The following is a 15805-nucleotide window of genomic DNA, read 5'->3' on the forward strand; positions in this document are numbered from 1 at the left end:
GCCAAGGGAAATGACAGTCTGTCAGAAGGAAAGGCGTGCATGTGATGAACTTGAAGGTTGCCATGGAAGACCCCAAGGGCGCCACCTTTGACTAGAGCATCTTGGATTCTCTCTGTGTGTGAGACCTGTAACAAAGGGAGACCTGCACTAGCGTTTGGTGCTTCTATTCCAATTAGCAGTATTCCAGCCTCCCTTTAGTCTTTCTTTCAAGGAACCTTATGACTGACCAAAAGAAAACTGGGCTCTAAGTCTTCCCATTTGGAGAGGAGCCCTTGCCCTTGTTACTGAGTTCTTGGCTTATTCAAGAGCATGCTTGGTCATCCCTGGGAATTCAGACATAAATCACCCATGATTATGTGATCGCTCTTCTAAGCCTTGGCAGATCTCCTCCTGAAAGGCCCTCTCAGGGAGACCTTCAGACATTTAGGTGAAGCCCCCAAAGTCTGGAGAATGGGCAGAAAACATGCACCTTTAGGCCAGAAGGTAATTTTGTGAGTCTGGGGAAGCTGGTGGGTTCTGTGGAATATTTACATATTGTGCAACCATGTTCCTCTTGGATTAGGGTAATACCTCTGGCAGCCACAGAGCCTGTAGACTTTCCAGCTAGAATTTGCCAAAGGTCTGGAGCTAAAACAGAGATCTAGAATGCCTCCTCTCTTAACACAGTATTTCCTTTTCTAGCTAGTAATTATTTGTTCTTGAAAAAATACACAGTGGAATTTTTTAAAGCAAAATAGGATAGATTTGGTTAACAGACAAGTGAAAAATAAATTAATAAAAATTGAGGAAAGAGATTTGCATACTGTCCCGAATTGGACACTCTTGTTCCCTGGAGAAGCTATGTGTAACAATAACGAAAACTTGTACTGCCATTTCAAAGGAAATATTTATTTGTCTATTAAAGTAGTAGTGATTTTAGCTTCTGCAGATGTTTACTTTATTTTCCATTACTGATGTGCAACAAACGAAGAGCAAGCATAATAAGAGAAACATATGCTAATATGCAGAGCTGTTAAATAATTTTTTAAATCCTATCTTCCACTTAGAGATCAACAGCATGCATCACAAACAGTCCCTCTCTCTGTCATTGATAAAATTATACTTGGCTAAGGGATTTGGACACATTCCAGTTAATACAATTAAAGAATTGAGCTGCAAAGAAATCATTTTATTGAATACCTTAATTGTGGCTATTCTCCAAAGGAGAGTTTTCTGTTGAAAATATTTTAGTAATAAACGTGTAATAAAAATTAGAGAGTTTATTTTTAGAGTCAACAGTAATGGCAGTCCTCTGTTTTGAAAACGTAGATTTGCAGATATCTCTGGTCCTATTCAATGAGATAGTGAACGTTGTTTACTTGTTAGAATTCTTTGATTTACTCATTTCAGTTTTTAAATCCATTTATTTGTTTGCTTCATTGCAGAATGTTTCTCTAGCCCAAGCTACTTGAGAATATTTTTCATCATCTTCATAGTTACATTCTTGATTGGGTTGCTTAAAGTCCTTATCATTAGACAGGTGATACTACAATGGAATAGTAATAAAATTAAGTCCTCAGCAGATTACAGAGTGTCAGCCTCAAAAAAGGTCAGTGAATTCTAAAAAAGAATTACTATCAATATGTCATTGTCTACTTCCAATATGTAGGCCCTTATTGATGGTAATATTTCTTCTCCATCAAGGACAAGTTGATTCTGCAAAGTGTTTGCACAAGAGCAGTAACTTACCGACGTGAGAAACCTGAAGAAATAAAAATGGATATCAGCAAATTAAATGCTCATGAAACGTTCAGGTGCAACTTTTAAAAGATAAAAAGTACTTTATAGGAAACTGAACTTTTAGTATTGCTCCTAAAAATTATAATTTTAGAAGTCACAGGAGGAGACAAATTGTTCCAGATCATGCTGATTGCTGGTTGTCCACTCAAATGAAGACTGACAAGCATCCTCATCACCATGTGACTCATATCGCTGCTGAATTTTTCAGAGAAAAATGTGTCTTACTACTGTTTGAGACTAGTGTCATTGTAGCACTTTACTGTAATATATAACTTATTTAGATCAGCATAGAATGTAGATCATCTGAAGAGCACTGATTACACTTTACAGGTACCTACTATTCCTATGCTTCCCAGAGAGAGACAAGGCTGTGAGATAGTTTCGGCATTGTGTCACTACAAGGGTATAATAAACCCTGCACTGAACATTTGGATGAAAAAAATAATAATGCAGTTATACTAATGTTGCCAAACACTTAAACAATTGGCAGTGAACAGACAAGAACAGCTAAACGAATAATGGCTAGTGTTTCACTCATTCAAGAGGTGAACAGATAAAATGTTAATCTTGAGGGATATTGCTTTTGAAACTGTGTAGTTTGATGCATGTGTGTTTATGTTTTCTTCTTTTTACAAGATGGATACTAATTCCAACATTCTCTCCTCTTTGCCTTTATATTTTGGTTTTCTTTCTTACAGGATAAGTTTATATATGTCATAGATGACTGGATTAAATAAGTGCTAAGTTACTACTGCCATAAAAACCTGATAATACAATGTCACTTTATTAGAATACTGGCTTTAAAAGCTGAATATTTAATAAGGGACACTGTAAAGTAACATCAAAATCTGAACAGCTTCGTTGTTTGCAGATGTAGAGTTTTATATCTTCTTATCTGGTAAACTGGATAGATTCTTCACCACTTCATTTATCTAATCATCAGGTTGAAATTCACAAGATATTTAGAAACTCTGCCTCAAACAAAGTGCCACAGTTTTTAATGATTTTTCTTAGATATTTACTCCAAGCTGATATTAGCATTTCTTACATTAAAAGCTATATTATTTTTGCCCTTCAATAAAGCCTAAGGACGTTCTTTCCCTGAATCACCTCAACTCCACTCACCAGAATTCTAAAAGTATACAATTGGAGGAAGATAGACAATATCTTAGAAATAAGCTAATTCACCCTTTTAGTCAGTCAGGAAACCGAGGCTCAGAAAGTTTAAATGATTTCTCAAAAACCACCCAAGTGATTAAGCGGCAGCATTTGAAGAGAACTTCTATCTTCTTACCAGGTCAGTGTTCATTGCACAATATCATGCTACCTCTTAAATCTTTAAAATGTTCAATTGGCAAGTATTTTTAAATGTGTTTTACTCAAGTCTTAAGTATATGGGCATGAGAAAATTACAAAGCAAAGCAGAAAAGAGTAATTCAAACTGAAATGTCCATGATTGGCTTCCAGTCTTTCCTGCTAATTAGCTTCCGAGAGACTTCAGCATGGCCTAACTTCAGGGAAACCCAGTCATACCATAGCCTGTGTGAACAGTGCCCCCTGGAGTTGTGTGGTGTTCAGCCCAAGAGCTTGATACTACAGAGGCCATGAACATTTAACTTCCCCAATGGAAACTTCTTCACAATTACCATATCCCTATAGACATACTCAGTCTGATTTTATTGACTAGAAGCCCAACAGTCCTGTGTGCAGTACAGAGCTTTGCCTATGATAAAAAAAGGAATTTATTTAAAACATCTTTTTATAATTATCTTCTCAGATTTGTTGTCTTCCAGCACTTGAGTTGATCAAATTACTAGATATTTGCATTTCAATGAAAACTAACCCCCACTCCATATTCTACCATAAAGAGGATTTAAAAACATATAATAAGTTGTTCTGGAGCCAACAAACACAGCAGCTCCATTAGCCGTCCCCTACAGAGAAGCAATTATGACGCTAAGTTGAACTGTATTTCCTTCCCCAAATGAGAGATTGGGGACATTAATATAATTCAGTATGGTGACTCACTTGTGTAAAATACTTTTAATCACCAAGGATAATTTAAAAATCATATTTTTTGGCTTGCCTGTCACATACAGCATCCTTTTTTAAAGGAAAATAAATGGTAGACAGCCCCTCAAAAGGGAAAAGTAAAAAATATCCATTCATTAAAATGTTGACATTTTAAAAAGTGAACATTACAATGTTCATAAACTAATTTCCATGTGGTATGAATTATCCAAAAGAGCATAATAAAACGAAACCCTTAAAAATCAAGGATTTATATTTTTACACTCTGACTAGTTTGCACTAATTGATAACAGACCAAGGCTGTTATCTTAGCAAGGGACAAACTTCCTGATAGGCAGTTCAATGCTAGATGATGATTGCAGTTATGTTTGTGATGTCTTGTTCTTTCTTTTTTTACTTAAAGGTCTAATTCTTAAACATTTTAGAGCTTATATTTTACTTGAATAATTGATATTTTCCTGTATAATGGCTTGTGAGAAGAGAATTAATGTTTGACTAGCTAGAATTAATTAAAAGGTAAGGGAGAACAGGGTATTCTTAGATTAAATAATTTATGTAAATAGAACCTATTTTCAACTAATATGACCACAGGAGCCTTTTGAGATTCACTGATATTAAACACAAGTAAAGAAATTTTAAATAGTTAACAAAGTTAAGAACTTGAACACTTTTTGGTACGACAGTATTTCTGTGCCCTAAAGTATTGTAATGATTTAGAAATGTGCCATATATACACTACAATATAACTCCATGCATTTTATTTCTCTGGGGACATCTTTACACTGCAGTGTACATGGATTTACAAGCATTTTGATATCTTTTTTGGAAATTTATTAATATTTATGAAGTCATAGGTATTCTCTGCAAGACTCAAAAATTCACTAAAAATCTTACTATGTTCTAAATGTTCAATTTAGCTTTGGTTTATAAAGATTAAAAAAGTCTAAAGTTAAACAGAATAGATTTCTCTGGAGACAAATTTTTTAAAACTCAAAATTAGTGGATACATCAGATGTAAGACTTCACTAAAGAATAAATTCCAAGTATTTTTAAAATATATACTTAATCTTCATTGAAGATATTCATATGTAATGACAACAGGCATCCATGAGACACTGAAATATGATTATGATAGACTCTGAAAATTTTTCTCCATAGAATTATATTCCTCCTGGTACCTGGCATAGTAAATGAGACTCAGTGGCTTTTCCTTCCTTTCTTTACTCTTTTTTCCACTCACTTCTCCTAAGAGATTGCCCTAAAACTTCAAGCTCAAAAATCCTAATTGTGAAAAATAAATGTAATGATATAATGAAGTTCTTCATTTTCAAACATCTCAATGATTTTAAAACTCATTTGATTCTATGCACCTGAAGAAAGACAGACTCATTAAAAACTAAGAATTTTAAATTTTTACAACTGTTTGAGCTTTTCACTTTTAAAGGATTTGAGATCTATATATTTTAATAAAAGTATCAAGTGAAATATAGCTACTTGAGAGTTCAATCATGTGCATATTGTATTGTTCTATTTACTCTTAACATTTAAGTTAGAACTATCCTTATCTATAGTGAACTTAAGAACTCCATTTCATGCAATTTAAACTGATATATATTTTCAAAGAAACTAGCGTTCTTTCAGATCACTTCCCTTTTCTTTTATAATTCCTCTATGGCAAATTTATTATGGGTAATTGATTATACATATTTATATATCATTGATTCTAAGACATCCACTTTTTCAATTTAATATCTCTGAAATTGTGATGTATCTTGCAATCGTTGGCATCTTAGATGCAGTGTTTAAGGTTGTGCTTGAGTAAATATTACACTAATTCATCTTTAACTAAATGTTCAAGGGTATAGGGACATTCCTTTTCTTATAAATATTTGAGAACCCATATGTGATAACATAGGAAGCCAATTTTCAGTATAACTGAATCACATGCAACTCAACGTGGAGACTCACCGTCTGACTTCAGCTCAGATCCTGCAGACCTTTAGGTTGTAAAAGCTCTTTCAACCTCTCGTTTATACTTCATGCTAGGTTTCTCCCAGTTTCATTAACAAATTTTTATTCTTTCTATTCCTTTCTAAGGAATACTTTCATATGATCATCTCATTTTCACACAGAATGAACTGGAAAAATATTACATGAAACCATCATAATTAGATTTTGCAGCATCTTGTATGTCTTCTGTCAATGACAGGAGAAAAATATGATACAACCAATCAGTGCTGTGGGAAAAATACTTGCCTTTCTAGTCCTCCTATTTTTTTAATTCTTCTTTACCATTTCTGTTCTTTTGTTTGATTTTTTCCTTGGCTCTGATAAATTTACCTTCAAGCCCATGTAATGACTGTCATAAAACTGCATATTTAAGTTATTTGAATTATATGAAACAATTGTTTAGCTATCTTGGCAGCTGTTAACGAAATACCTGAGAGTAATAACACTACTCCTTTATCTACCTGGAATACTTTCCCATATAAAATTTATCTTTGTAAACTAACTCTATTAATCAGGTTTCTAATCTCTACAACCTACTTCAGTTAAAATTATCTTATCCAACAATAGTTTAAAAAAAAAACACTGCAGTCATCAAGGATGGAAAATGTGTGTGTCGTGTAAAGAACTTTTGCTAACTTTACACTGTACCATGGATAAATGTGATTTTGATAAGTATTTTACACAATGACAAGTATGGTACATAGATTTTATTAAGAATATTGAATATAAAATATTTTAATTCTAAATTATAAGAAAATATAAATTTGCACATATTAATATAGTAATTCATTTTGTGTATATTTAACGTAACTTTAAAACTATTTTGCATTTACTAGCTACTTCATTTAAATTTTTTAAACCTCTATAAAAAAATTTTAGAAATGTTTTTAAATTATCAATAATATAACCTTATTTGTTTCATTTAACAAGTCTTGTTTTTGTAAAAAGAATTAATATAGAATATTTTTAAATTAAAATATTTGAATACAAAGTAGCTCTAAAAAGGAAACAAATTCTCATTAAACAAGTTTCTTATTATTTCTGGCTTTGAATTATACATAAAGTTAAGTCGCCTTAAATGACACAGAAAATTGGGGAATATGATAACTTTACATAATATACTATGAACCTGTTCATATAATTCTGATTGACTACTAACTTCTGTTTTATGTATTTATTAAAGAGCTGACACTGTAGTTTGTTGTGAGATGTTTATTTTTCTAACAGAGCTTATAACAGTTATGACAAGGCATTTAATTAATGCATCATTGTGTTTAAAAGTAGGTGTTAACCGATATGAAATTTTATGTTTTAAAATAAAAATGTAAAGATCTAAGAATGAACAGAATGCTTCTTTATTTACCATTGTGTGCTGCATGACCCTCAGAGCTGTAAGACAACAGCACACGTCACACAAGGAACTGTAATAACATCCATATTTTGTCACTGGTAAAGGACATTACATAATTCCAAAAAGCTACTACTTCTAGAAAATTGTAGGGCCAATGGTAAAGACGTGGGGCTATCCTAATTGCTGTATTTCCCTTTCAACAGCTGCCCAATGGTGGAAGCAGAAGGAATATCTTAATTACAAAGAACTGAAAACTTAGCTAAAAGATAAATCAGGCTTTTTCTACCAGCCAGAGACTTCTACCATCACCTTGATACAAATATATCATGTTGAGAGTCATATTTAAACAACCGAAATTTATGAAATACTCTTGTGTTGCAGTTTTTCTTTATTTAACTGAGGGAGAAAGTAAAGTAGGTGAGGGGACACATTAAAAGTTTAAGACATGTAGAAAGATTCCCTGTCTTTAAGGAGTTTTAATAGTTTGAAGGAAAAGTTATGTGTAGCACAACTATAGATAGAAGGGTTGCACTGTTGTGGTTTTTTTGGTGAGGAAGATTGGCCCTTGGCTAACATCTTTGCCAATCTTTCTCTTTTTGCTTGAGGAAGATTGTCGCTCAGCTGACATCTGTGCCAATTTTCCTCTATTTTCTATGTGGGATGCTGCCACAGCACCACAGCATCCAAATCAGAGAACCCTGGGCTGCCGAAGGTGAACATGAAAATTTAACCACTACACCACCAGGCCGGCCCACAAGGCTTTTACTTTTGAAAATTCATCCCAGTTGGGTTTGGGCTATATCTTTCAGGCTCAGAACCCTGATTTTGTTATGAGTGTCATTTGGCCCCATTCTTCCCTTCCCCCTTTAGTAATAGGACCTACCCCCTGAGTTTCAGCAGAGCACACACCTGAGACTACTCAGACTCCTTTGTAGCTAAATGTGGTTACAGGACTATGTTAGCCAATGGGATGGGAGAGGAAGTGATATGTACAACCGCAGGTCTCACTTCCTCTTTCCCTCTGTTTGTTGTCTGGGACAACTGGAGCATCTGTCTTGGAAAAGGAAACCCTGTGCTGAAATGGTTAGAGCTTCCCCCTCAGCTACTGGCTGCTCACCTCAAGACTGATCCCTGGTAGAGAAACAATCCTTTTAGCTAAACCACAGCATTTGATGTTGTAGCAGATAATCTGTACTTTAACTAATGATGTATTCTTTATATAATTTGTCTCACTGACTCCTCAGCAATACTAAATACCATTTCCCTCAATTTTTTTCAAATAAGGAAATCAAAGCACAGAGAGGTTAAGAACCTTGTATAAATGTATACAGCTAGTAAGTGGCCAAGGCAGGATTCATACCCAAATCTGTTTTTCTCTCCATAATTGACTGGTGATATGTTTCATGAGGTTAGATTTTACTAGTTTAACTAGTTTTAGTAGTTTAACTACATCCCCATACCCCAAAAAGCAGGTATAACAAATAAAGTTGAGGAGCTGATACATGTGCATACATACTACACAGGAAGACGTGAACAGACCTTAAAAATGAAAAACAAAATACTAAGTGCACTCAGATACTGCAGTTAGACTAGACCAGGTCCATGGAGGATAGCATTTGGCCCTAAGCCTTGGAGGAAAGGTGAGTGTCACATGTGGAAAGGTGAGGTCAGGGAGAGTTAGGGAAATGGTAAAGCAGAAAAGAGCGGGGGTTCCATCAAACATTGAAATCTTGTTGAGATGCAGTATTGGACAATGAAAGGCAATAATCTACAGGTCCCAGGTTATGGAGAGCTTGATTTACAGGCTAAGCTGTTTGAACTTTGGTTACCAGGAAAAAGCAAGTCCTGAAGTTTCTTCACAGAAAAGTGATATTATTGGAATTATACATGGTTTGGCATATATTTACATAAACTAAATATAATTTTTAATTAAACATTAATTTTATACCCTCTAATACTAAATGTAAATACTATTTAATACTATTAAATGCTATTTAATACTAAATTTGAATTTCAAGTAAATTTTTAATATACAAAAGCAGAAAAAATTCAACTTCCTAATTGCTATCACTTTCACACGTAGGCATATTTTCATTTTATTTTTCTAGGTACTTAATAACTTTTATTGTGCAGATAATACACATTTATTAGAAAACATCCAAAAACAAGTAGACATTAAAATTAAATCTTACTCCAATCCAACCACCCAGAGCGGACCATTGCCATATACCTATTTGTAGCTAAGAAAGAAATATGCTATAAATTGTCTAGTATAAAGATATTTTTGTTTTGTCTTTTTAAAGATTGGCACCTGAGCAAACAACTGTTGCCAATCTTCCTTTTTTTTTTCTTTCTGCTTTTTCTCCCCAAGTTCCCCCAGTATATAGTTGTATATTTTAGTTGTGGGTCCTTCTAGTTGTGAGGATATTTTTTTCCTCAAAAATACTTCAAACATCTTTCCATGTCAAGATTTAAACATTGTTTTAATAGGTAGATTTTATCCCATCTATGAATGTGCCACAATAATAGCTCTTATATTCATTGAGAAAAAGAATGAGCAGGATATACTATCAAATAAAAACACTGGTTAACAAATTCAGTATTCAACAAGAGGAGATTGGTTAAATACATTGTTTCTGAATGGGAGAGATTTGCATATTTACAAGGGCAGAGGAGAAGGAGGGAAATAGAGAGAAATATTTATGTTGGGAAGGTTTGGATTGGTCTAAGCTATAATAGGGGAGGTGTTTCAAACTGTGATAAACAGGAGTAAGTGAAATGAGCTTAGAGAATTTTCATGAGGAAGTAAAGATCTACACAAAAGCACAAGGGAAGGGAATATGAGCTACTGCTGCAAGGAAGATTTGAGAGAATTTAGGACTGGCTAGACCCGGGTGATAAGGAAAGAAGTTAGTTGAAGAGAATTCTAATGCCAAGTCTGAAAGCACTACAGATTTCTCTCCAAATGGGATAAAATTTCCAATCTGGTCTCACAAACTACATTGTTCTTGACAATCCATGACTTTTAGACTAAATTCTAACTTCATCAAAATATTTGGCCACACAAAACTAAAGCTGTGAATTTTTAAACCATGTCAATGATCATGTTTTCAATATTATCAAAATAAACCTAACTGCAAGATAGGCAGCATCTCCTTTTAATCTAGTTATTTATATATGAATATTTTGATTATAATTAGAAGCAGTGGTGGGCTGCATGAGAAAAACAATGACATGTTGGATTTCAACTTGGCAATCCTTTAGCACTGATTTGGACCAGTGCATTATTTAGTACTTAGGGCTCTATGCTGTTTAGACTTCTTCCAGTGAATTGGTTTAAGGTCTAAAAAAATTCTCAGACTATAGTGGTAAGATGAAAACTCTTTCTTTATTGGGCTTTGTCATACTGTATGCTATTTTTCCATTGTTATGACTACAAAATACATTCTAACCATCATTAAAGTCATGAGAGAGAGTTATCCACTTAAGAAAATCTTAATTTGCCATTAACAACAATTTTTTTTCACATTTTCCTCCATTAAATTCAGGATAATCTATAAGTCCACGGTTCTCAAAGAGTCATCCCCAGACCAGCAGTGTCCCTGTCACACGAAAACTTGTTAGAAATGCAGATTTTTGGTCCCTAGTCCAAATCTTCTGAATCAGAATCTCTGGGAATGCAGTCCAGTAATCTGTGTTTTAACAAGCTCTGTAAGTAATTCTGAAATTATTGCCAAAGTTTGAGAACCATTTCCATGAAGAATGAAAACTAGCCTCAAGAGACCCTAAGCTATAGATTATGCTTACCAGTGCACCTAGGCCAGTGCCTGACACAATACTCAGTGTACATAATAAATAAGTGTTGAGTGAGTCAATAATGTTCTGTTTTCTCTGAGCCCCTCAGACCTGTCCCTAAGAAAAGACTGTGCTCAAAATTTGTCATTTGTTTTAGTTAAAATCAAAGTAATAAAATGATTGGTAAGTTGTTTAAAAAAGTAGGGTTGACTTCAATTACTTTTTATAATAAGCCTATCATCTCCAGTGTTTGTAGAGGCCTACAATAAATATTTTTATTATCCACAGCCAGTTCTCATTTTCCTATCACTGAAACCCTCTCTATCCTTCCCAAAAGCTAAATGCATGTAGATTTGTGTGCACGTATGAAACAGTTGGTGGATCTCGACCAATGCCCTTATTAATAGGAAAATTCCTAACATCGTCCATGGAGTTCCACCTTGGTCAGAGGACAAAATCTTCTCTTCACATTCTCATATCCACCAAGGTATACAACTTCTCTCCCTCTCCTCTGTTCAGAGACACAGTGCCCAGGTCTGTTGGTTGTCTTCAGGGAATACAAGGGGGACAGCTATGCCAAGGACAGCTGGATGCATCATCCCTTCCATTCCACTCCCTGGTCACTAAAGTAGAAAATCTTTCTGCTCTCTCCTACTCTGAGGATCACATTTGTTTACTCTTCTTTTGTCTATTCTTCTTCTCTCAGGTCTAAATCATCCCTTTCTCCCTTGCCCCAGATCCAGTTTTATCTTACCTTGAAAAAAAAAAAAAGTAGCTCTACAGGCACGTATCCAAATTTGCCTCTAGAAAACTAAATTTTGCACTTATTTTTGTAGTATGTCTGCATTAGTGTGGGCTTGGAGAAGGGAATATAACCCCTACAGTGCTAATGAATAGCAAGAGAAAGAAAATATATACATACGTGTATGTAAGGGTCAGGCAGACCCAAAGAATAAGAAATGGTACTGAGAACCTGATCTGTGACTCTGAATCCCTTGGGCCCTGCCCTGGAGGATATAAAGAGAGGGCAGAGATGGAAGGGAAAGGAGATTGTTAAAAAACATTTTTTGAGAGCTCCCTGTGTTGAGTCTCCACTCCACCACTCTTTCAGGATAGGGTGAGGGATATACTCTCTAACCTCTAGCCTAGTGGGGCTTCAAGGGAACCACTAGGAGCTCTGAAATGTATTCCCTACATTTGGGAGACAGAAAAGTCTGATGCCTGGCTCATGCCCGAAAAAGAGGCTTCATCATAGATAAGTGCTGATAACACATATGACTATGGCCTAGGTTCTATCTCCTCTCAGGAAAACTAAAGGGGATAAATGACTAGTACTAGGTATGTCTATCCTAACTCAAATGTCTATTGTCACTCTACAGGTTAGAGTATAATTTCAAACAGAATAAATGTGTCATTTTCTTTCCTTTCAAATACCAAAACAATATCAGACTCTTCTCAAGAATGCCTTTGGATATAATTTACAACTCTCCTCTGACCAGAGAATCTTAAAAGAACAAAAGACATGTATTAAAACATTTCCAATAATACTGTTTATTATGTTTATTAAAATTAATTCAAATTTATGTTTTAGTGTATTTAAACTTTATGAGATTACATAAAAAATATTTACCTCAATCTACAGATTGATTTTGCAAATATTGGTTACTTTTCACTTGGCAATTTCCTAGCTTCCTTTTTTTGATTAAGAGCTTTTATTTTTTAAAATAGAAATACAGAATGTTTTTCAACATTTAAAATGACCACAGTGCTCTCCTTTGTCCTTGGATAAATGGTGAAAAGATCAATTATTAAGCTTTAAGATTTCATTAGCTTGTCCTCTGATGATATTGAGTTTATTTGAGTAAAAAAATATGTAGAACTCTTTGAGTCAAAATTGATGACTAGAATAACTATATATGTCATCTTTTAAATTTCTTCTATTATAACAGATAAATATGCAATTTAAGTTTCTTCCTAGCTCCTTAGTCCTTTAGTAAGAATCAGCATACTTCTTAAACTCTATTCTGGTAATGGGTAGACAATGGCCTAATTAGTCAGTAATTATTTGAAAACAAGAGCAGAATAGAAGAAGAAACCCACACAATTCCAAAGAATTGGGGAGAAAATAAATGCATCCTTAAAAATAATGGTGAGTGAAGAAGGCATCAGTGAGTATGATGTGTGTGGGTGGTTCATGAATAAAGGAGAGACAAATGAGGAAGAAAATGTCACAGCAGGAAAAATCACCACTTATCTATCAGCCCTTACACACACACACACACACACACACACAAACACAACCACATACTCCCATACATATACTCTGTATGAGATATCACATTAGTCATGACACAGCTGCCCAGGACCCCTTTAGGACTTTTTTCCTCCTGTATAATTTATACACAATATAATATACAGATCTTAAGTTCACAATTTGATGAGTTTTGACAAACGTATACACCTACATAACCACCACACCATTTAAGGTATAGAACATTTCTGTCACTTCAGAAGGTTCATTATCCCCCTTTCCAATCTATCCCCTTCTATGACGGTTAATTTTATGTGTCAACTTAACTGGGACACAGTGCCTAGATATTTGGTCAAACATTATTCTGTATATTTAGTAAGGGCATTTTGGTATGAGATTTACATTTAAATCGGTGGACTTTGAGTATAGCAAATTGCCCTCCATAATGTGAGCAGGCCTCATCCAATCAGCTAAAGTCACAGCCAAACCAGTTTATTCTATCACTTAATAGAACAAAAGGCTGATCTTCCTTGAGCAAGAGGGAATTCTCCAGCAGACTGCCTGTGGGGCAATGCTGGCTCTTTGGACTTCATCTGCAACATCAGCTCTTCCTGGTTCTCCAGCAGACAGCCGATTACTTTTGGACTCAAACTGCAACTCTTTCCTGAGTCTCTAGCACACTGGTCTCCCCAGTCAGATTTTTGACTTACCAAGCCTGCACAATTACATGAGCCAATTCCTTAAAATAAATCTTTTCCTATATATATATATATATATATAGGGAAAAAAATATATATATATATACTATTGGTTCTGTTCCTCTGGAGAACCCAATATACCTCCCCTTTCATGCAATCACCAATTTTTCTTAACATAGCCAAACAGCTTTCTTACTTGTAATTCCCCTCAGAATTAGTAGCCCCTCACCTGACATTTACCCAAACCCAATCTTTTCAAAGCAATACTAAAGTATGGAAGCCAGCATAATATTTAAATAAATTACATTTGCTTTTTTTAAAGTCAGGTTTATTGTAGTATACTTTACCCCATAGAAAAATTCACTCTTTTCAGGTGGATCTCGATAAACACATGCATATCGTTGTATAACCACTACCACAAACAAGATACAGAATGTTTCCTTCACACACAGAAGTTTCCAGTGCCCCTTTATAGTCAATTCTCTCTATCTCCAGCCCCTGGCAACCACTAACCTGATTTCTGTCCCTATAGTCTGCTTTTTCTAGAGTGTTATACAAATGGAATTATACCGTACATAGCCTTTTGTGTATGGCTTCTTTCACTTAGCATAATACTTTTGAGATTCAACCACGTGGGCATGCATAAGTAATTCCTTTTTACTGCTGAATTGTAAGATTCTACTGTATGGATGTACCACAATTTGATGATCCACTCACTGGTTGAAAGGGCATTTGGACTATTTCTAGTTTTTGTGGTTATGAGTAAAATTGATACCAGCATTCTCATAAAGGCCTTAATGCAGAAATTTTTTTTTTATTTCTCTTATTTAAATACTAGGAGCAGAATTCTTAGTTCAAAAGGTAAGTGTATGGCTAACTTTATTAGAAACTACCAAACTACTTTGCAAAGTTGGCTGTACCACTTTATATTCCCAGCTGCAATATATGAGTGTTTCAGCTGCTCTGCATTCTTGTTAAGACTTTGTAGTGTCAGGTTTTTAAAAGCCATTTAGTAGGTGTGTATTGCTCTATCTTTGTGGTTTTAATTTGTACTTCTCTAATGACTAAAGATGTGGAGCTTCTTTTCATGTGCTTCTTTGCTATTTGTGGCCAGCATCCAAGATGTCCCCGGAATGATCCCTACATACTGGTATTCATACCTCTATGTAGCTCCCTTCTAAATTTAATAGGGCTTTGTAAAAAGTAGGATATTGTGGAAATGATGGTATGTGACTTCCTAGGCTAAATCATAAAAGCTATTGCTAGTTTCGCCTTGCTCTCTCTTGGCTCACTCACTTTGAAGTAAGCCAGCTGACATGTAACGAGGACATTGGAAAAACTCTAGAGAGAGAACCATGTGGTGAAGAACTCAGGTCTCCTGACAATAGCTAGCACCAACTTACCAGTCTTGTGAGTGAGCCATTTTGAAGGCAGATACTCAAGCCCCAGTTAAGACTTCAGATGACTGCAGACCCAGCCAACGTCTTGGCTACAACTTCAAAGAAAGTCAGAACAATCCCAGTTAAGCTGCTCCTGATTACCTGACCTACAAAAACTATGAAATAAATGTTTGTCATTATTTTAAGCCATCAAATTAGTTAGTAAATTGTTACGCAATAATAGATAACTAACACACCATTCATATCTTTTCTTTGGTAAAATGTTTGTTCAAACTTTCAGTCTGTTTTTAAAAATGTGTTATTTGTCTTCTCATTATCAAGTTAAAAGAGTTCTTTGTAAACTTTGGGTATAAGTTCTTTATAAAATAGGTGTTCTTCAAATATTTTCTCCCAGCTTTTGGCTTGCTTTTTCATTTTCTTAACAGAATCTTTCAAGAGAAGAAATTTTATCTTTTGATGAAGTACAATTTGTCTATTTTTTCTTTTGTGG

General features: G+C 34.7%; 1 protein-coding gene across 1 annotated transcript in view; it reads left to right on the forward strand.

Moving 5' to 3' along the window:
• Positions 1 to 7163, forward strand: part of ITGB8 (integrin subunit beta 8) — an 80081-nt gene extending 72918 nt beyond the window's left edge. Inside the window, exons 13-14 of the mRNA XM_001497221.6 lie at positions 1425 to 1588; positions 1684 to 7163. Of these exons, the coding sequence (XP_001497271.1) occupies positions 1425 to 1588; positions 1684 to 1806 (287 nt within the window). The 3' untranslated portion in view covers positions 1807 to 7163. The remainder of the gene's footprint in view (positions 1 to 1424; positions 1589 to 1683) is intronic.
• The last annotated feature ends 8642 nt before the right edge of the window (positions 7164 to 15805 follow it).

The sequence above is a fragment of the Equus caballus genome, chromosome 4 (assembly GCF_041296265.1).
Source record: "Equus caballus isolate H_3958 breed thoroughbred chromosome 4, TB-T2T, whole genome shotgun sequence".
Lineage (NCBI taxonomy): Eukaryota > Metazoa > Chordata > Mammalia > Perissodactyla > Equidae > Equus > Equus caballus.